Source organism: Haemorhous mexicanus, chromosome 2 (genome assembly GCF_027477595.1).
Source record: "Haemorhous mexicanus isolate bHaeMex1 chromosome 2, bHaeMex1.pri, whole genome shotgun sequence".
Lineage (NCBI taxonomy): Eukaryota > Metazoa > Chordata > Aves > Passeriformes > Fringillidae > Haemorhous > Haemorhous mexicanus.
The window spans coordinates 2,684,040-2,706,772 of NC_082342.1; the positions used below are offsets into that span (position 1 = coordinate 2,684,040).

The 22,733-nt window shown below is 40.0% G+C and overlaps 1 protein-coding gene across 4 annotated transcripts in view; it reads left to right on the plus strand.

Annotated features, from left to right (window-relative positions):
• Window positions 1–295: 295 nt before the first annotated feature.
• Window positions 296–22,733, plus strand: part of EPHA3 (EPH receptor A3) — a 176,508-nt gene continuing 154,070 nt past the window's right edge. For 2 of the 4 annotated variants that reach the window (XM_059871604.1, XM_059871610.1), the window contains exons 1-2: window positions 296–490; window positions 16,176–16,240. In XM_059871604.1, the coding sequence (XP_059727587.1) occupies window positions 364–490; window positions 16,176–16,240 (192 nt within the window). In that variant the 5' untranslated portion in view covers window positions 296–363. The remainder of the gene's footprint in view (window positions 491–16,175; window positions 16,241–22,733) is intronic. The other 2 variants (XM_059871617.1, XM_059871627.1) reach the window with 1 other exon arrangement.

The window sequence follows — 22,733 nt, forward strand, 5'->3', positions numbered from 1 at the left end:
TTTGGCAGTCTCCGGGGCATCTCCGCGGGCTGGGGGCGGGCTCGGGGTTATCTCCCGGGGCTGGGGGCAGGCTCGGGGTTATCGCCCGGAGCTAGCGGGGCATCTCCGCGGGCTGTGGGCAGTCTCCGCTGTGGGCAGGCGGGGCGGGGCGGTGGGCGGGGCGCGGAGCGGGGCGGGGGCTGCGCGGCGGCGGCGGCGGCGGCGGCGGGGCCGGGCGGGGGCGGCCCCTCCCGGGCGCAGCGCGGAGGCGGGCGCGGGGCATGGTCCCGGCGCCGGGGCCGGTGGCGGCGGCGCGGAGCGGGCGCGGAGCGGTGGCATGCGGCGCGGAGACATGCGGCTGTGCCTGCGCTCTGCCCCGCCGACATGGACCGCCGCCGCCGCCTGCCGCCACCGCCGCCGCCGCTGCTGCTGCTCCTCCCGCTGCTGCTGCTGCTGCTCCGTGCCGCGCTCGGCGCTGCCGGCCGTCTGAGCGCCCGCCCCGGCAACGAAGGTGAGCCGCGGCACGGCCGGGTGACCCGTTTCTTCCTCGTTCTTTCTTTCCGCTATTCCCCTCTTTCCTCTATTTATTTTTTCCTCTTGTTTTAATTTTTTTTTTTTTTTTCCCCGTTATTCCTCCCCCGCCCCGCTGCTCCCCGTTAAGGTGGTCCCGTGCGGCAGCGGCTCCTCGCCCCGGGAGCGCGGGGCTCGCCCTGGCACAGCGCTGTCTTGCGGGGGAGGGATGGATGGATGGATGGATGGATGGATGGATGGATGGATGGATGGATGGATGGATGGATGGATGGATGGATGGATGGATGGATGCGCGGGCAGCCGCCCTACCCTCCCCCGAGCAAAGTTGGCGAGGGCAGCGCAGGCTGTGCCACCCCGGCCCTCCGGCAGTGATAGGCAGCCTCTGCCCCGGGGCGAGTGGCACCGGCGGAGCGGGGAAGGGGCAGTGGCCCGGGACCCGCAGCCCCGGCAGGTGCCCGCGGCGAGCCACCTCTGCCCCAGCCCCTGATGCTCTCAGCCGGGGGATAACTCCGAGCCCTTTCTTATCTGCAGGGCTGGTCGTTGCGCTAGTCGTCCTGCCTTTCAGAACTTTTAATTAATCCGCAAAAGAAGCTTGTTCCCCTGTAAAATCTCCTCCTGCTTCCCTAGCGGGTTTATGTCAGATCGCGTTGTTTGTATCGGATGGGTATCAGTGTGTTAAGTTTGTGTGTGTATGTGAATGTTTGTAATTTTCCGAGAAAAAAAGAGTGAGTGGTTTATTTTCTTTTGCTGCGTTAATTCCTGAGATGACATTTGCTGAAAACCCGTGCTAGGTTTCAGGGAAAAAAATAAATAGTGACAACCAGACACGGTGAAAGTGATTGGAATACTTGGGGAAAGATAAAAAACTAAAAGACCCCTGTCCTTTCCCTATTAAGGAAAAAAAAAAAAAAAATAGAGCTTTTGCTTGCTTGCAGTGAAGGCACTCGGCATGACCAGGATGTCCAGTGTAATTATCTTTCGGGATAAAATCTAGAGGGCAAAGGTTGTGAAGAACTTCTAGCACCCAACAACCACATAAAACTTACACCTGCTTCGGTTGGATGGTTGTGTGGAGAAGCTCTGAAACCTGTCAGAACAATTATTTGTTTCTCCCTTACAAATAATGCTGATGTACTTACTGATATTCTGGGTGCTTGTGCGATAAGGCAGTGAAGTAACAACTTTCCATGATTTCTAGAAGGAAAAAGAAATATAGTAAAAAAATAACTAAGGAAAGGTGCAAACTTCACAAGTCCTGGGTAATCTTTAATCACTTGGTTTCATTGCTAGGAAATAATTGCAGTACCATTTTACAAGAGGAGCAGTATGTCATCTGTTTGTATGTTTTATGCAAATTTGTTTTGTATGCAGTGCTTTATAGATTTTTGTTAAATGAGTGTGCTTTCAACAGTCACTTTTAAACCTCCGGATATTTTGTAAATATTGTCATTTCTCAAAAAACATTTTCAGGAATGAAAGCAAGAGTGTGAGTAGGGGTTACTGTTGTCTTATAACCATTCCTCTTAGGGAATGGCTGTGGTTCTGTCAGTCAGTGGAGCAGCTCTGCCTCCATGGCAGTGGAGACACATTCTGCAAACTGAGAGTGGCTACGCCAGAAAGATATTGGAGCGTTCCAGTTTGCAAAAAAACCCCACTTTTTGTGTCTTTGTTTCGAGCCACTGGCGCTGAGAATTGAGAGAGGAGGGAAAATATGGGTATCATACGGAATGCATGTTAAGTACACTTGTCCAAGTCAGCTTTCAGCAAATGCTGCCTCCCTTCTCTCTTCTCAGCTTCAAGAGCTTGTACAATATGAGCAATGTTTGCAAAATTGGTAGTGAAAACAGCAGTAAAAATGCAGTTACAGGAGAGCAACTTGCTTTTGAGTATTTTTTTTTTAAGTGTATGTTTTACTATGCTTTTAAAAAACAGGAATGCTGTCAGTTTTCTTTAAAAAAAAGAGATCAACTTTTAAGGGCTTTTTAGTTTTTTTTTTAAACCTCCATTTAGGAAAGCTCAGTAATACTTTTATTTATTTACACTATATGGATTGATTGTGTGAGTTTAGAAATCTTAATTCTTGTAATTTGCTGACCCACTAATTAGATGAACAAGTGTTAGCGTGCAGTTTTAAATCATGTTGGAAGATGATGTTTTTCTCTATTAAATAATCTTTTTCTAACCACTTCATTTACATTTCTGGTGTTGTTCCCATAAATTTCCTCCCAAAACTAGAGATAGATGTTTCTATATTTCTCTGGAGTATTTAGAAAAGTTTCCTTTTTCCACCACTGAGAATAAAAAAAGATATATTTTGGACAGCATTTGTTAATGTAGGCACGTAGATAAAAATGTCTGCCTTTTTCCTTACATTTTATATTAAAGCTTCTGTTGAAGTTCTCCCCATAAATTGTTTTAACAGTGGATGGAACTAATTTTTGGTGTGTTTGTGCAGCTTAGTCTAACTTCTAGGGGATGTAAATGTTGCAGTGGGCACGTAACAAGAGTGTGGGCAGAGAAATAGCTCCTGAATTTATTTCAGTTGAAATAATATTTTTTTTTAAAATCCAACTTCACTTAACATTTGTAATTAATATTAAAACTAATGATTGTTGGTGGTAATACTACAGGGGAAGTGGATGGGATGAAGGGAGAAAAGGATGAAAGAGGGGCTGAAGACAAACTGCTGTCTTACTGCACTTTGTGGTGCTCAATGCTTTCCTTTTTTGTCTTTTTCTTGGAGAGCTTGAGATTTTCTTAATTTGCTTCATCCCAGAGAAATTTTATTTAGGCTTTTTTCTGGATAAAAAAATAAAACTTTCCCCCAAGTTTGTTTTCAAACTCTGTGCTGTGCTCGTGAGAAGTTTTCCCTCCACAATCACAGGAGCCCAAGGAGGTTCTCTGAAGCTCAGATTTATCTGTGTTTGCTGGTAAAAGGTGTGTGCTCTTTTCTGCGGGGCAGGACAATGCCAGGAAGATTCAACATCCAACTTTTCCAGTTTGGAGTTTGCAGACTGAGCTCCATAGGTGCACAGAAACCACAGGTTCTCCTGTTCCACTCTGCTGGCTATTCTCTGCTTGCTGAGGATTGGGTTTCTTTTTTCTTAGAAGGATGCAACTCTCTTTCTGAATATTTCCTGTGGTATCAAGAAATCGAGTGAGTTCTGTCGTTCTTTAATTTAATAATTTCTCCTCGGTCTCTTCTGTAACTATATTGCCTGCCTGAGGGTACCAGCCACCTTAATTTCACTGTTTTATAACCCACAACAGTTAACACTTGACCTAGGTCATTAACAGGATTATCAGCAAATTTGTTTAAGCTTTTACTGACAACCTGAATTGCTTCAATAATATTTTGACTGTGCAGACAGGAAACTTCTTGTAACCTCTCAATCTAGCATAAAATTAATTTCTAGTGAGCACAGCTACCAAAAGATCAATATGGGAAATCTGCTTACAGTACTTGGCTTCAAACAGTGCCTGTTTTGGGTTTACAGTAAGAAGGTTCCAATCAGCCTCTCTTTTCAGTCTGGATTTGGAGCTGCAGTTTCATCTTTTGAGCATTGATTACCATCTCAGAACTTTGCAGAACCACACAATTAAATGCATCATTTTTATCTGAGCGGGTCTCTGTTAACACTTAAAATTGCTAAAGACAATTTACTGTGCCTTTGTAGTAGTGACAGCTCTTGGTGTGGTTTTGAAAAATGTGCTGCTTGCACATGGAACAAAATCCTTGCCCAAGTCTTGCATGTGATTTTGGGAAAGGCTGACAATACTGGGAACTTCTCAATAGAATCAGAAGGGGGAAATGCTTTTTCCAAATCTTACTTTGCTCTATGTCATGTATCATTAGGTCAGGGTAAGTCTTCATTTCTCGTGACACAATTTCTGCTGCTGCCCCTGGCTTGGAATTGAGTGTTTATCTGCAGAAGTTAAAAGCAGGCTTAGAAGTCTGAATGTGGTGCCTTTTAAAATTTAGTTTCAGGAAGCTCAGAGTCGTGAGGGGCTAGAGGACTGTTTTTCATACAGCTGTGTCGTGTTCAAAGCTTCTCTGCTTAATCCTAAACTATATCATTAGACAAATAATAAACATGTTTTAAAATTCACACCATGGTGTGATGGTTTTAAAGCTTGGAGAAGTTGGGTAAGTGCATAATTTTCTGACAACATTTTTGATAATAGACTGTAACATGTGGAAGAACTTACTTTCTTTACTGTTTGTCACTGGGCTTTTTTCTTGACTTACTGCTATTTCAGCATAGTGTATTAAAATGAAAAAAAATCTCTCCATTGGCTATAGCAAAATTAAAGCAGGTGTTTGAAACACAGAGATGTGCAAATTGGACACAGCAATTAATTCTTAGTGCAGTTAATTTGGACACAACATACTTGCTGCCCAGCAAAGCACTCAGGGCAGAGAAATGGGTCAGAACTCCTCTGTACCCTCAGCTTCAGCAAAAAGGCACCACCAGATGGGCAAGCATGAAACAGATAATAGGCACACCAAGTTTAACAGTTGTTTACACAAAAGCTTTGCAAATCAGGAGTGTGTTCTAACTGAACTTAAATTTTTCATTCCCAGCTGGGAGGGATGTACAAATTAGTTTTAATTTTTTTTTTTTATTATTCTCTGCTGGAGTTTGGTAAATTGCTATTAGTATACTTACTTTTTGATTCTGTTGGAGAACTTGGGAGTTTTCCTCCAGGAAAATGTCTATAATTGCTCTTGTTCTTGTAATCCCCACTTGATGAAAGTTTAGAAATACAGATGCAGGTGCTCATTTTCTCGTTTTCAGAGCTCTGGATTTTATCACCAGTGAGGGTCACTACAGAGCTGTTACCAAATACCACAGTCCTGTTTGTGGAGTTTTATACAGAGCCTGAGCTAGTGCCATAAGATACCTGTAACTCGTGTAGCTTTGTAGCTGCTCTTTGATTTTTCTGGGAAAGAAAATAAAAATAAATAAGTAACTGCTGCAATAATCATGCCTTTGCTTATGGTGAAGTTCAAAGCTCTGCTCAGTGGAGCTGGTATTGAAACCCAGAAGGTAATTTTGATACCCTAAGGTGCAAAATTGGAGGTATCCAGAGTTGTTAGATAAATCTCCAGAGGTGGGGCAGAGGGTTTTCCCTAACCCCCTGCCTTTCTAAAGCAGAATTCCAACATCCAAAGAGTGCTTTTTCTGGAATGGAACATTTCCTTTCTTTTGCATTGTTAGATTTGTTGAAGCATTGCTGAAAATGTATTTTCAGCGAGGAGGAAAAGACTTGTCATAAGAAATGATAGAGTGAAATAGAAGACTTTTTAGTTTACAAAAGCATCTGACTACTGTAAAATGATTGTTTTTCCTAAAAATTCACCACAGTGGGGTAACCCTTATTTCTGTAAACACTTTAGAGCAGTAGCTTTTTTTTTAAAAGAAACATATTTAAACTTATTCTAAACAGGAACTAAAACTTTTAAACAAAAATAGGTTAATTCAGAAGATTAGATATGAGCTCCCAGGAGTGTAATTTTGGAAACAGTGTGGTAGCAATTTGTGGGCTCAGGATTGTATTCCCCAGCAGAAATCTTGTGTCTTTTAGTTTCCTAGGCGCTTGCTAAATCCAAGTGCATGTTCTCATTTTGCAGCGTGAAACAGATGCAAGATTAAAATTCTGTCCCTTAAACTGAAAGTTCCTTTCAAATTTCTGCAGTGAATGAATGAAAGAAATAGAGATGGAGAAATAAAGATAATCCTGTCTGAAAGAAATCTTGGGATGGTGACAGAAAAGTTCCAGTCTGCGAGAGTGACGGGGAACCAGCACGTAAAGCCTTAAATTTGCAGAGATGTTATTAAATCAGACACATTGTAAGCAGAAACATTTGTACCACTCTCCCTTTTCTTTTTTTTTTTTTTTTGTTCATTTAACTACCGTGTCCTGCTGTTTCGGGCAAAATATGGGGGAAAATCCCATTAATCTACTGGAAAAATATTGATGAAAGAAGAATAGCAGAGCAAACGAACAGTGGTTGAAACTTGCTAGCAATTAAGAGAACAATAGATTGAATGTTAAGGTTCAGTCAGGGCAGTTTAGTGTAATATGGTGTGGGAATGGGGCTTTTTTATTTCCAGCTGGTTTCTCATAATGTTTTTATATGTATATTTGGATAGAAAGATTTGCATGGCTTTTTTTTTTTTTTTAACAATAATTAAACCTGCTGAAGTATAGCTGTCTCACACAAGTGGACAGCAATTAAAATCTAAAACTTTTAAATTGATGCCTAGGAATAGAGGGATTTGTAGAAACTCTAGAGTGGCAAGTTACTCTTTAAATAAATTACAATTAAAGCACAAAAATATATTTTGGTCCATGGTGGGCTTCCCCACAAACTTTGTGCAGTAACAAATAATAACAGTTGGCATGGGATTGCTTAATTTAGTTGCTGAGAAGTTAGAAGGCAGCTAGAGGGGGTTTGTTCTTGATTTTTTTTTTTTTTTTTTTAAGAGGCAAGGCTTTTTGAGAGATCCATTTTAGGAGGGGGAGAGAAAGATTTAAGGAAGAGAAAAAGTAGGCAGAGATGAAGAAAATCAGATCTGAATATTAAAAAAAAAAATCCAAACTTCCCCTGATTATGACAAAGTTAGGGACCCAGAATACAGCCCTGACAGGGATCCAAAGAGTGAGCAAAGCACAAATTAAGAAATTCCTTGCCTCCCTGAAAGTCTGAGCTTTGTTTACATTAGTCAGCTTCGTGACTCTGATTTATCAGTGGTGAATTTCAACAGAGGCTGCAGTTAAGAAAGGGTAGAGGCATTTTCACCATCCTATTTAATCTTGCTCTGAGAGTGCTTTTTTTAAAAAAGAAAAAAAGAAAGAGAAAAGCAAGGCAAGTTATGTCTGCCCAGCCTTAATGTTCACTGAGAAAACTGACTGGAGGCTTTTATCCTGAGTCAGGTTCTGAGATGGTGAGGGCCTTACCCTACAAAAAAACTTTTCTCCCATGATTTACCCCAGAGAACAAATGTCCTGGCAATGCCTGAGTGCTCAGTGTTCCTGGAGTACGTGGTTCCAGCTGTGGAGAATGTTCTGTGCTCTCCCAAACTCTCCAAAGAAAACCCAGCTGTAGGGAAAACTCATCAGGTTCTTTATTCTCATCCCACCTGCTCACCCTTCTTCTCGTGACTGTGCCCTTTTTTTTGTCCCTTCCCTTCCAGAAATCAACATTCAGCCAGAATGAGTAGAAGGCAAAGATAATTTTTTTTTTCTGATTTTGAGGGCTATGTGCCCAGTCCTCTTTTTACTAAAAGCTGTTTACCAGAGGGGGGATGCTTTGACCCTGCTTTTGCCCAGAAGAAAAGGCAAAAGAGAAGAATTTAATGTTTAATGGCATTGCTTTTCCTGAAAGTTGGGCTAGAGCTAGACATAGGGTGTTCAAGAAATTAAAACAGAAGATTTCCATGCAAACCAAGGACAGAAACACTGGAGAAGAAGCGTGAGGAACATGCTTAGTTTATGGAAGAGGATGGAAATTTGAGCCCTTTGTGGTAAGGTGGTGGAAGCAGAAGAATAAGCAGAAGACAGGGGTCTGAAAGTGTCTTGTGGGTAGGTGGGAATAGAGCAGTCATTTACCTTTGTTATAAATATTTGTGTTTCTCACATATGGAAATAGTGAAAAAAGATGTTAGTGGGGTTTTGGTTGCAAAGGCAGCAAATGAAGTCGGGGCAATTCCATTTTTCATACGGATAGCTCAGCACACATGTTCTGCATTAATTACCTCCATAAATTCTGTTAACCTGGCAAACAATGAAAATATCATGTTGATGACATCACTGTATTGGAAAATAAAAATGGGTTCAGCATCTTGATTTTCTCAGCATGACATTTGAGGAGATTTCTTATGCTATTGGCATTTTACTCCTGCAGTTTGCACCGTGGTGTGGAGTCAGTTGCTCTGTGGGTTTATTTTATCTGTGGGGCAGCCACGTAAGGGCCCAAGCATTCCATGCAAGCTGGGGATCTTTATTCATGGAGGTAGAGAAGAAAAGTTTGACAGAATTATCAGGGCACATTTGAATATGTGGCTTTCCAAATGTAGTGATTCAGGATTCTCAGAATTGTTTTACAATTCTTGACTTCAGTGCTTTAAACTTAGAAAAACAAAACTCAACCAAGCCCAACCCATCTCTGTTTATTTTTGTTTTTCTGTGCCCCATGCGAGGAGTTCCTTAAAAGCCAAGTTTTTTTCTGAGTTGTGGCATGCTGCCAGTTGATTCACTAGGGGCTATCACAGCCTTTTTAATAAATGAATAGCCATTTCCTGGAGTTATGCTCTGGTCCCTGTCTCAAAAATTTCTTTTCTCTAAAGGGGTATTGATTGCTGTGGATTTTGTTGATTTCAGGACCTTGAACATGTCTGAACTGCAGTAAAATTTGTGGGAACTTTTAGTTGTGGGTGTTGTGTGTGCCCAAGAGTCTTTTCTGTGACACGTTCTGGTGTCTAGAATTCTAGAAACTGAGGGTGTCATAGTAGGTTTGGACTTCTCAGCTTACCTTAAGTGAACTTGGACACTGACTCAACATTTATTTTCCCCTTTAAGCTGCTAAAAGTCTTCCCAAGGGGCATCTTTGTCATGCTCCAAATCTACCAGACCTTCAAGAGCTCAATTCTGTAAAACCAGTGAATACTGGAAATTACTTTTTGTTTCCAAGGGAATGTAGAAGTCAAAAGAGTTAGATGTGCAGTGTGGTTAAACCTTTCTGAGAAGTGCTTTAGAACTTACTGAAATGATTTGAGTAATGTTTGCTATTGAGTTTTGGCTAGACATAACATGTGGTGCCATTTTATGTGCCTCAGGGTTTGGGCACCCAGTGGGACTGACAAATATGACACATCCTACAAGAGACCCACTTCTATTCTGGGCTGATAAAAGGCAGGGATTGGCAGGGTTTAGGTAACTCAATCTCATCCACCGTTTCTGAATTTTTTTTTTTTCCTCTGAGAGGGGGAAAATAACTTGGGTTTTAAAGGGAATTTAAGCTCCCTTTCAACACAGCAGCCCCCATTTTGCATTTGCATATTTAACATGGTGCCTCAGTGGTATCAGATTTAATGCCAGAATGGTGGAGTGGAATGAGATCTGTAGGATTTGTATCTGAATGTGAGTTCAGCTAAACTCTAATTCAGGTATCCTGAAGCTTTCTGTCTCTTGCTTTTTTGTAGGAGGCACTGGAACAGGACCAATTGGAACTGTTTAAAAAAATGCAGAGAAGCCAAGGCGACAGTAATTTGGAACCCATTAGGTTAATCCATTTTTAATTTTTATATCCTTGTCTTAATGAAAAGAACTGGCACATATCAACTTACAGGAAATAGCCTAATAAAACTGAAACCTTATTAGGCCCCTTTGATAAACAGTGCATTCCAGCCCACCACCAGTCATATGTTTTTGCATACTTGGAAATTGAGCTTATTGCCACTTTAACAATATCAAGAGAACGCTCATGTTTCAAAGTAATAAAAAAGAAATAAAAATCTCTTTTGCCTGTGTTCATCACTGAGAATGGGTGGATGGTTGTCCCTTTTCAACAGGCTCCATACTTAGCAAAATGAGGAAGACCACTGGAGAGCTTCCACTTAGCGTGGAGTGCAGGTTATGTTTTTTATTTGTAGGCATTCCTGCATTGCTGATTGCTGTTCTGCATTCCCTCCTTCATGGCAGCCTTTTGAGAGAAACCTGCAGTGAGGGGTTGCAGCTTTGGCTGCTTCTTCTTCTTTTTCAGCTGTAGGAAAAGCTGAGGTATCTAAATCTGGCCTCAGATGCTCTTGGGGAGTGTGTTTGATAAGAAAAGTAAAACCTGGGAGGAGGAAAATTAAATTCTTCCTATTCAAAAACTGTGGGAAGCTGCCATGAGATTAGAATTTGCCAAATCATCCGAATTGATGGTGGAAGCTTTTATCTTCTCCAGAAGCAATAATCCCTGGGGTAATTTGACATAATTTACTAGTTTTTTGTCTTTTCATCTGATATTTGTGACAAAATCTTGTAATTTTGGGAAGTTTTTACTGAACACTTAAGTGAAAATAATGGAGGCTTGGTCTTCCCAGTATTTTCTGAATATTCCTGTGTTCAGTATTGCAGTAACTGTTTTTTAATTCATTTTGGTTTTTGTTTGCTTGTTCATCCCTTGCCCTCACCCTGTTGGAGTCCTTCAGTCAGCAGTTTGACCACAGATTGAACATGACAGTTTCCAAATTTGGAATGTTCTGCACAAAATCACATTTGTGTTGTGCAGTGTCACAGCTCAGGCAAGGAGGGTTGGAAGTGCAGACCCCACAGGGCTGTGCCTCTCTCAGGACTGCAGCCTGGCTTTGGGCTCAGCAGAAATCTCAGCTTTAGCAAAGAGTTTTTTAGTAAATGGGCCAAACTGTTGGCATGTGGGTTGGGTAAGTGCTGCAGAGTTCTGCTGGCTGTTTTAATTTTATTTTCTTCTGAGCAGTGCTAACATCTTCACTAAAATATTTGAGAGGAAATGCAGGACCATAAAATCACATGAGGCTTGACTTTTATTATTAAGCAAGGAGCAAATCAGACTACTTGAAACCAGGCTTCACTGCTGGACAGCCTGTTTTATTTGTTGTCCCTTCCCAAAGGTTTCTTGCTGCCTTAGCTGGTTTCAGCATGGTTTTGGCAACATCAGCATGATAGCTGATCCTAGCTGGAAATTAAAATTGCATCAAGGTGCAGCTTTGCCCTGAGTTCTGCCTGCCTGTCTATAAATGTTGGTTGGTAGCCCCAGAATAATCCAAGACACAAAGGTGATGTGCTGCCACTGCTGAGGCAATGGAGAGTTGGGAAGGCTCAGATCTGTGTTCATAGGTGGATGAAAATACAGGTGCAAGCCCCCTTTGCTGGAAAGGGTTCACCATTCCAAAAATGTACATCAGGCTTTGTGCTGACTCCACTCTGTCCCACCTCAAAACCAAGTTCTGGCTGACTTTCTGCCACAGAGTATTTTCTTTGCTGCTTGGGATTATGTGGCACATTTTAATTAGACAGTCACCATTTTTAGAGTGGTGTTTTTTTTTTTTTTTTGTTGGTTTTTTTTTTTTTTTTGGTTGCATAGCAAATTAATTTTTCCTATTTGTCGGCATTTTTTATATAACTAGCCAGGGTATTTATAAACTCAAAATTTGTTGCCAAACAAGAGAAGACAACATAGTGGTGTAGTGGTGTGAGGCTTTTTTATGCATTTTTTTAATATTAATGGAAAATGGTAATTAGCTGAAGAAAAAATATTTAAGTATCTCCTGACATTGGCTATTGACATTGGCTATTTTTCTATGCAAAGGAGAAAATTTGGAAATGCTTTCCACTGGTGAAGTTTGTAGGTGGTTCTTTAAGTATTGCAAGTTGCAGGATAGTGTCCTCTAGCAGGCTTTCCTCATTTCTTCAGCAGTGGGGGGAATCTCAGAGTGATTCTACCTGGCATGAGATTTGTTTGTTTATTTTCATTCTTGTGGGAGGTATTTCTACTGTATTCAGTTCATTGTGGCAGTTATTACCCCATGTGTTTCTGGAAATGCTGCAGCTTTCAAACTGTGTTCAGGAATCAGTTTAGTTTTAGGGTTCTTTTCTTTCCCTGACATCCCTCCTGATGAAACATGCTGCTAGTGAGTCCTGGACCATCACTCCCAAATCTGGAAGCAGTTTCTGGTAGCACGAGTGTCATATTCCACCCAAGCCTCCATTCATCTGCTGCTGATGCTGTGGGAGGGGGAGCGAGGAGCTTTGTGTTTCACATCCACCTCCCTACTCCAGTTCTGGAGAGAGGTTCAGTTTTCCCACTGGAAATCCACATGGAGGGAGCTGATAATGCTTTCTCCTGTGGCTGTGCGTGGGGAAGGCCAAGAGAATCAGGCAGGAAACAGTCTCCCAAAAGAGAAAATGTTCTTAATTGGCATTTTAGGGGTGTGCTGCATTGGCAGAAATACTGCACTGTAGTGTGGAGAGCAGGGCTGTTGTACAGGAGGACCAAATCACTGATTTTCAGAGTCAGAAGTCATGGCTGCTCTTCATAATACCAGTAAATTCTCCCTTAGAATTACTACTAGCTTTAAATCAAGGGAATTATATGATGGGAACCAATGCAGGACACAGCTAGTTAGACAGCACTTTATTTATTTACCTAAAGTTGCTTTATGAGAGCTCCTCTGTGTCTCCTCAGCACAACCAGGAATCTTTTCCAAAGCATTCTGTTGGAAAGAATTGTCACTAGCAAAGAAACTGTTCAGCTTTTTTTAAGAGTTACCCCTGGTAACTGGCTGGTCAACCTCAGGGATTTTTGTAGGAACCAGCTGAGTGATGGTCACACAGTTTTGCAGGAGGAGTTGGTACAAGGAGAGCAAATGAATTGTGTGAGAAACTCATAAACTTCTTCAATCTAGTAAATTCGTGGCTGCAGGCTTTTGTAGGATATTTAAGTATTTGCTTTCATTTAACTTTATTAGTATATGGGAAAACAAATGAGGATCATACTGAAAAATGCCTGCCAGTGAGGATCTTACTGAGTACATCTTCATTAAACACTTCACAAAATGGACCTGACCAAGTGTTGTGTGTTGTTACACTAAAGGATCTATCAGGATTAAATGAATTTGCAATGAGTTAGTGTAGGAATCAAGTGCTTGCATGAAGTTTTCCATTTTTACTTTTTACCTAACCATCCAAATCTATGAAGGAAAATAAATCAGACAACAAATTTCTAACCCATTCTTTATGTATTTCTTATGTCTTAGTGTAGGGAAATGCCATTTTCTCCTCCAGTTTCCAGATTAATATGGAGTTTTAGGACTTACAAGGACAAAATATACCATTGCTTCTCCCAGTCATTTTTGTCTAGAGACAAGGACTGCATCAAGTTCTGCATTATTGTTTCCTCTCTATCCACATGTGCAACTCTCTTGAAGTCACAGGGAAAATGAGTGTCCTAGAAGCTTTTATCAGGAAGAAGGTATTTTTTCCAAGTTACTACTTGAAAGGAAACATGTTTTTTGCATTTTAGATACTACTAAGGAACAGCACAACACACATCTGAACCAGAAGCCTCCTGCAGCCAGTGTGAAAACCTCCCTTGTAAGGACTTCTAAAATGTAGTGAAACAGGTTGGAGCATGGAAAAGTAGTGCCTCCAGTCTGAAGGAGGAAAGGGGAATGAAGGAGAGAACTGGACAATTATTCTTAACTTCATAGTTAAGAATCATCTGGACGATGTCAGGTTGTCCCATGGCTGAGGCACCCGCCTGTTGTGGGGGACACTGAACATTTAATTGCCACTCGTGGCCTCTTGAGATGCCTGTGAGGGCAAGCTGGGCCTGCAGGGCAGATCTAGAGAGGGGGAACTTCCACCAAGCTGTGGGTCCATTGCCTGGATGTGTTTTGCAGATGAAACTGAAGAGTTTGGACTGAACTCATCAAATCCAGAGTGGCCGCAATCAGGTTTTCAAGGAGCTCGTTCTGAATGACTAAATAATATATAATTAATGTAATAATATATTAATATCTATCATTTATTATATGTCAGATATATCACTTTGTTTGCTCCTGGGTGATTTGCCTCAGCTACTTCTTGCCAAGTGATTTTCCTCAGGAGTCACACTTCCTTCAGCACTGTGCAGTGCGGATGCATGGCAAACAGATCTGTCTCATCCCGGGAGATCTGGAATCTGTGGGAATTTCTGCTAACAAAAAATGAGAAGTGCACTTTTCCTTTTGAATTTTTATTGCTGTTTCCTTTTTATGGATGCAAACCTTGCTGCAGAGTAGCCTGCCTAGGGCCCTGTGCACTCAATAAAGGACTGACTGATTTTTCTTTGTCTGCGTGATTGAGGACTTGATTCAAAGCTAAGAAATATGTAGCACTGGATCATGTTCTTTCTGTAAGATTAGTAAAGATATTCTGTTTATTGATGTAGATAAAACAGTGCTATTGTTTTCTTTTAAGGGGAGTATAACTGCAAGGGGGAACATTTTTCTCACATGGATGGCAGAGCAGCTCAGTCCTGGCAGCATAGCAGTGCACATATATCCATACTAAACACAAAAATGTGTGCACAAAAATGTAGAAAATATATTTATTTATGGTTCTTTATAGGACAGTCTTATTTCTAATACTGTACACCTGCATCTCCTTCTGCACCTCCTAATTAACAGTAAAAATAATGCCTTCAGAGCTCTTTTTTTTTTCTGAAGTGGTGTCCAAAATTAAACAGCAGTTAAAAGGAGAATGATGAAATAATACAAATAGCCTAACTCAGCTGATTCATAGGCATTGTTCCTCATTTTTTGTTTCCTGTTCTTCTGTTTACTTGGAACACCTATGCTCAGGCCATCTGGTTCTGGCAACAGTGACAACCCTTCAGGTTAACAAATAGAAGATGAAGCTGTTACAGTGGCTACCTCTAATAAATCTGTCGTTGTCAGGTGTTAAAATGTCCTAGCATATGCTGAGATTTATTTCAATTCTCATTATCATTATTTCCATACTGAAGGGGGGAAAAAATATAAGGGGGGTGTGAGGGGTGGTGAACACACCCAACAAAAGTAAGCTCAGATTGCAGATAATAAATATGAATAATAAGTTATGTTGCTATGAAGTATTAATACTCCATTAGTTGATATTTATATAGAGGTTATTTTCTCTTATACAGTATTTTGTATAAATTCGCCTGTTCTGCTTTATGTTGATAAAGAAGTGGTTACTTAGGAAAGTGTTTGGTCAAGCACTTGGAGGCCGTATGGCCAAGATGAGGAAAAGAATTTATTTTTGTGCTTTTAGGAAACAAATGCCAAAAGAAGAATATCCTTTAATTTTGATGTATGTATTTATTTGAAATACCCATTGTGTTTAAAAATAGGTATAAATCCACTGAGATTTGATTGACTGGAAAATGCCTATAAAACTATTTACAAATAAAATCTTCCTTTTCACACTGAAAATTATTGCATGGCTCAAAAAAAAAAAAAAAAAACCAGCAAGATTAGCAATCAATTGCTGGCCCTCTTTAAAAGCAGGTTTGTCTGAACTTGTAACATTGTAAATAATTAGTTTTGTATCTAATGTGTTACACATGACATTTAGAAAACACTACTGCAAGACAATTTGAGAACAAATTAGATCAGAAGCAAGAAAGAACTGCAGGAAGGACTTTAATCAGCTTTCATTATTTATTCCTGTATTCTGAGAAGATTATAGATGCCAAATGGATGCCTTTAATCAAATAATGATTTAAATATTCAGATCTCACCATTTCAGTTAGATGCAGTGACCCAAATTTCAAGCATCCTAGGGGAAAACGCTGTGGTTTGTGCAGCTGATAGAAGAGTTCTGTTCCCACCCCCTGCTGCAATTAATTTAGCCATGATCCCTTGTTTGTTTTTTGTCACTTTTCTGGTTTTCAGAAGTTGCCCTGTCTGCTGTTCATAGTGTTTTAAGCTAAAGGAGATGATCCTTTTCATTTGTCTGTCTTTTTCTTCTGTGCAGCTTCACCGCCAGGCCACCTGAACAAATCATCTGCTCAGAGGGTCCTCAAATAAACACAGCTCTGGGTGTGGGTAACTGAGGTTAACTGGGCAGAGGCAAAGCAAACTCACTCCTCTTCCTTGTGTCTTCTTTTGTAGTTAATCTGCTGGATTCAAAAACAATTCAAGGGGAGCTGGGCTGGATCTCCTACCCGTCGCATGGGGTGAGTTCACTGGAGTGTGAAATGGGAAAGTGCTGCTGCAGACCAATGTGCTGTTTAACCATTGCTTCCTCTTCAGAGGACACTGGGCAATAAGGCTGGGTCTTTGGAGATGCAGAAATAATCTCCTCTGAATTTGCAAAATATGGATTGCACAGGTGTGGGGCCTTCTCTTTAGAACACCCATCCCACTGCAGGTAAACCCCTGGAAGGGCTCATTCCTTGGGCAGAAACATGAAAGCAAGAGGTGCACTGAACAGCAGCAGCAAACACTTCTCTTTAGGTACTCCTCCTTCTCTGTCATAAAGTGTATTTCTAAAAGAGATCATGGCTCTGCTTCATGGTGTTACTTGCTAATTTGCTCAGATGGAAGTGGTGGGAGGTGAGAGCTGTGTGGACATAAGTGGCTGATGTAAGTACTTATTTGTAACTTTTGTGCTGAATTGTTGCTAAACTGTTTCAAGTTATGAGTTAAAGTATTACTACAGAAATGTCTACATAATGTTCTGGAGGTGGTTGGTGGTTTTTGCCTTGTATCCAGATCTGAGGAAACCTGGTATTCTATTGGGAGATTTAGAAGTGCAGTCTTAAAGCACCTGTGCTTTCCAATTTGCTAACTCCATCATTTCTGCATAGTTTTTGCCAGCAAGACTCTTTTTAAAAATTTCTTGACTAACATCATATTGATGACTAAATGGTGCATATCTGTCTAGTGATGCTGATATGAGCTCACTCTCCACCTCCATGTCTCTGTGGAATGTGTGTTTGTGTGTAGGAACATCCCACCTCTCTCTTTCTGTGTTACATCGTGCAGATATGCAGGATGACTCTTGCATTCCTGCATTCTCTTTCCCCCAAACACAAAAAAAACCTGCTTGGCAGCTGAACCCCCATGTCCAGAACCCCCATACCCTTGCTCTCAGAGAAGGCTGAGCCATCAAGCTTTTGCTGAAAGAAAGCACCTGTGAGACTTTCTTTTGCTGTTCTTTCTTTCTTTTTTTTTTTTTTTTTAAGCTTTGGGCAAGCTGTTGATTCACCTTGATCACTTTTACAGAATCAGTGTTAACAGTGCCTTTGCATCTCTGCCTCATGGGATTCCTTTGCTAATGTTTCAGTTGTGCCTTCTTGATATTAGGCATTACACAGGTGTTTAGCAGTATTTAAGGATAAAGGTTTGCTTCATTTTTTGAGTTTATGCATGGATCTCTTTCTGGATAAAAAATTGTTCCATTCTCATGGGAAAGAAGTGGGAAGAGGGTTCAGGTTTCCTCCTAGTGGCTTTTTCTGCTGACTTTTCCCAACAAGAAACATCTCTAAACAGGATGTCCAAGAGAGAGCTCTCCAGCAATTTCTAGTTCATCAGTGTGTGTTTTTTTTTTTTTTTTAATGAAGCCTTTCTCTCCCAGCTCCCACTGCTCCTCTGCTTTGCTCTCCTGCTCTACTCAGCTCCTTGCAGCTGTGCAGATCTGCTGCTCTGCTCCCTGCAGCTGTGTCTCTCCTGCCTTGGATGCCTGAAACAGTTGGTAGAGAATGATGCAGGGTATCATGGGGGCTATAAGGAAAACAGATGTGCTACATTACCCCACCAAAAAGGGCCCCTGGATCTGTCAAGGTCAATTTTATTGGCTTTTGCAAGTTTTTGTCAGGTAAATCCAGCCCAAGTTGTTGTTTGCGTGTGTTTGTACATGCTGTTCCTATTTATTGCCATATCCTCGGGTATTGAAGCCAAAGTAAATCATGGAATTTCACTGATGTTCTTGCAAGTTAATGAAATTCCTCGTTAAAAATCGCGTGGCAGTAAATTAATGTAGATCACATGCTGTGACTGTTTTTGGAAATGAGCCTCTAGACTGCAGTCTTCAAAATACCTTGAAATTTTAGGCTTACATATTGAAATATAAATGTAAAGTGTAGAAATAACAATGTTTATCCTATCCCAATTGGCATTTTGCTGTAAAATGGTGACAACTTGAGCATCGTGTGAGAGAGGCGCCTTCCTCTTACAACCCTTTATTTATAGTCAATTAATTAAACCTGGTAAATATGGCTGTGTCTGTCTCTGAGCTAAAATATGAACTTAAACTTCAGTGGAAAAACATTATAGTAAAGATGTCACATCATATTGAAAGATTGCTAATAGCAGAGCAGTGATTTAGAAGGTAAAGCTGATAGAGCTGCACTGGAGGCTGTGACTCACAAATGAGAATATTGGTGTCGTGCCAGTTCCTCTCGAGCGTGCAGCAGTGTTCACATAAATGTCAGGACACCAAAGCTGGTGACTTAGAGTTTTTAAAAATAATTTAACTGAAGTGTTTAACAAACCTCTTATGGGTTAATAATTTTATCCTGTTGATACATGATATTGATTTCTGGCAAAATGACCTGAATTGACTGGTTCTTCTTTATTTCTATAAGTTCTCTCGACTTGGGCATATGTAATAATAGCTTTCCAGAAATTCCTGAATATTCATGTTAAGGTTTGTAGCTCATTGGTATTCAGGGGTTTGTATGTCCCACACAAGCACACTGTAATGGCAGTGGTTTAGACTCTGGTGAGTAATATCACCTTGGAAAAATGTGATCTCTTCTTGAATCATCCCACAGAGCCACAGCCTTGGCTCCAGGAACACTGATCTGGTCAAGCTCATTAAAACCGTGTCAGCACAAAGCATTGGCCCCTCCAGATAGCAAGGCACAAGAAATAAAAAATATAATAGCAGGTTTTGCTGATGCTTGAGCATGATTGGCAGCAGCCACAAGGCCCCTGTCCTGTGCCACCATCCCCAGCACCTGCCCAGGCAACCTTTTTGTGATGCCAATCAGTCAAACCCCAGCTCCATTTCTATAGGTTTCATTAAAAGGGAAAGAAAGAAGAGCTACTTGCTCTGTGCAGAGTATATTATTGATATGCTGATTAAGCATAATGCAAATGATCATTAACCGTAATTCACATAAATTACAGCAGCACAGATGTGGGGGTTGGGAGGATAAAGCAAGTCACTTTAATAATATACAATAGAAATGTGATGGATAATTCATACAGAACAAAAGGAGTACAGTCTAAACCCTGCTTTGCATATTCATGGGAGGAATTTTATTGGTTTCAGCATCATTTTTTAGGGAGAAAGATGTATGTGACTCCTGCTCTATCTTTTTTTTTTTTCTGTGAAGTTTGAAAAAAAAAAAAAATTTATTCGTGACATAATCTCAATCCATCGTTCTGCAGTCATGCAGCTTGTGACTCAATCTTTACGTGTCTATTAGTCAAATTTATGAACTTGAAATTTTTGGACATGTTTTTTTCATGTAGTCAGAGAAAAGTAACAGAGAAATTGCTCTTGTTTTGTTTGTAGCTAGAGAAAGGAATGCTGTGGCATTTTTTTAGTGTCATGTAAAAGATAATTGTTCAAAAAGAAACCAAACCACGTCAGGAAAAACAAACCATAACAGAGACAACTCTAACAAAAAAAAAAAAAATACCCAACCTCGATGAGTTCTGTACATGGCTAAAGTTAGTAAAATGCAGACAAAAATTTAAAAGGCTGATTGGAAAAATAATGATTCTGTTTGTGATCTTGACAGCTTTCTCAATCCCTGAGTTTCTTCAGAAACAGTAGATTTCTTTGAGGGCTGGCCATACTCAGTACCTTAAACTTTTGGACACCTAGTTTGAAATCTGCTGTGGACAACATGGCTTTTTCTTAGTGGTCACTGTGATGGTCATTTGAACAAATCAAGCTGATCATGTCAGTAATGGAAACTGGTTCATCAGTATTTGAGGAGAGAAGGGTAACATTCCCTGCTCCCCTAATAGCTGGTGTTGTGCCAGGCAGGCTAGAGCCTGCGTGACTGAGATTAATGAGAGTTTTTCCATCAACCAAAAATTGGGTTAGAATCAAAATAATCCAAGCAAAAGTGAGGAAAATGCCTCCTTTCTTATATTTCAAAAGCCTGAAAGTAGTTTGTCACGTTAGGCTGCATTGCTGCCTACCCAGGCTGCTGGCAGCCTCCTTGGTTTCACTTGTTCTGCTTTCAATAGTTGGCTAATGTGTGGCACTATAAAAACTTTTGGGACTTTTCTTTTTGGGGGATATCATGGACAGAGTGACTGCAGAAGAGCCTGACTTATGTAAGCATTTGGATATCCCTTGTGACTAGGTGAAAGTACTGGAGAATTAGTCCAGGGTATATCCTGGCTCTGATGAAGGTGCTCTCAAATAAATGTTATTCAAGAATCAGTTTCTCAGCCCACTGTGACTGGAAAGTTTCTCTGTTAATGCAGAAGACATTTTGAAGATTGATAAGTATTTCCATGAGGTTTGCCTTCCTGCAGCTTTGTGTCTTGCTGTTAATTGCATCCTGTTCTGCAGAAGGTTTGGATTTGTTTTTTATTTTTCAGTAGGTCCTTAATGCCAGTGGGTTTCCTTGTGCCTCTCCTTCAGCCTTCCCCTCAGCTGGGCACAAAAAAACATGCAAAGTTTTTCTTCCTTGCACAAGTCTCACATTTTCACACCACTGCAGAATCTCAGGGCAGCTGAGCTGCCAAAAAACCTTGAAACTGGCCAACAAAAATACAAAAATTTATCAAACACCTAATTTTAGGTTTTTTCTGATGCTGATTGACATCTTAGCCTGTGTTCATTTCTTTGTCTGACACCAGACTTGACAACTTCTAAGCAGTACTGTGTATAAAGTGGGCAGTGTTGCTGAAATCACTAAGTGGTTGTGAAAATTAGTTTCAAAGTGAACCCAGTGATACCAAACAATTGGTATGAGACAAAAGACTGAAACTTAAAGATATCTTTGTAAAATAAAAAATTAGGTCCTTCTTTTCAAAATGAAAACAATCATGTTATTCCATATACTTTCTTTTCCCTATCCGTTAGCAGTGGAATTTCCTTAGTACTTCTTAAAACAATGTGTTCTGGTAAAATCAAGATTTATCTGTTTTGCCTGAGCTCTGGTCTCCTTACAACCTCATACTGTTACCCTGCCTTCCACAATTTGTGTATCATGTCTGAAATGCAGACAGACTGTTGTGACGCTTGCAAGTCAAATGAACCACTTGGGATTCTGGTTTTGTGATTCATAGACTTTGTTTCTTCTTACAGTGAGTGGCTGATTGGAAAAAAAAAAATTCTTTTGTTAATATGCTCATTTTTTTTCACTTATTATGTGCTTTTGAGGTGCACTGAAAGTGTATTTGTTTCACTCAATTCTCCTTTTTTCAAAATAGTGAAAACTTTAAAAAGTAAGAGCTTTCATAAAAGTTTTTTTTTACCCTCAGTTTTCTGCAATCAAGCATGTGCTGTTTCTCAGTTTTAGACTTCTTGTTTTCTTCCTGCTGGAATAAAACTCTCTGAATGTTCTGCTGTAAAATGAATGATTGTTCTTTGGAGAGGGACAATTAAAAATCTGCCTGATTTCTGAATTTTTAAAGTCTCTTCATTCACACCCAGCCTTGAATCAGAATGCAATTGTGGTTTCTTCAGTTTGTGGGTGCTGCTTTTACAAAAAATCTGAATTAGTAAAAAAGAAAATTGTTTGTATTATACTTTTTTCCCCTTTCTGATAGATCTTTCTTGTAGCAACATAAGGCTGTGAGATAGGCTAGATAAATATGTTAATTCTGTGAATATTGTTATATTCTTGACTGATTTTGAATAAATGTGAGTTTTGTTGATATTTTCAGAGGCAGTGTGTAAGTAGTCAATGACAGTGTATTTAACTGGTTTTGACTTGTGTTTCTTCTGTGCACTATCTTCTGCTGCTTGCATTAAGCATGCATTTAAAAGGGAAGCTTAAATCAAAAAACTTAAGTGGAGTTGACTAAAGAAATAAGATAAATGCTTTGGGGGAAAAGAAAGAGATTAAACATATTACTTCAGAATTTTATGCATCCCTGGTATCATTAGGAATTGTTACCAGAGACAAATTCCTTTTGAAAATGTGGAGCAGTGGAATATTCTTAAGATTTTTTTTTTTTAAATAATTGTAGTTTGCATTGCATTCATTTAAAAAATTCAACATGATCATAATGGTGCTGTGTTTTGGTACATTTTTAAAACAGCTTTTAAATTGATCTAAAGTAGAAACTGTGCTAATTTCACTGATTATTATTAAAAGAGGGAGGCTTTTCTTTTTTCTACTTTTTTACTATGCTACTTCAAATTATGAGGTTTCTGTTAATAATTATAACAACAAGAAGAAAAAGTACAATAAGGGCAGTGTCCTTATGACATATTTTATAATGAAAAATATGGATACCCTCCCCATATTCCATTAGCCTCATCAGTCCTTTTATTTACTGGTAATAAGGTTGTTGAAGGTTGGAGATCAGTTTTCTGTGGTTTCAAATAAAAAAGAAAAAAAAAAAAGAAGGAGCAAGTTTTGGCTCTTGCTCCAAGAGTTAAATAAAGATCTTATTTAAAATTGGAAATGGAGATGCTCCAGCTTCCAATTTTTGCTTTTAACTTTCAAAGTTTAGGAGCAACAT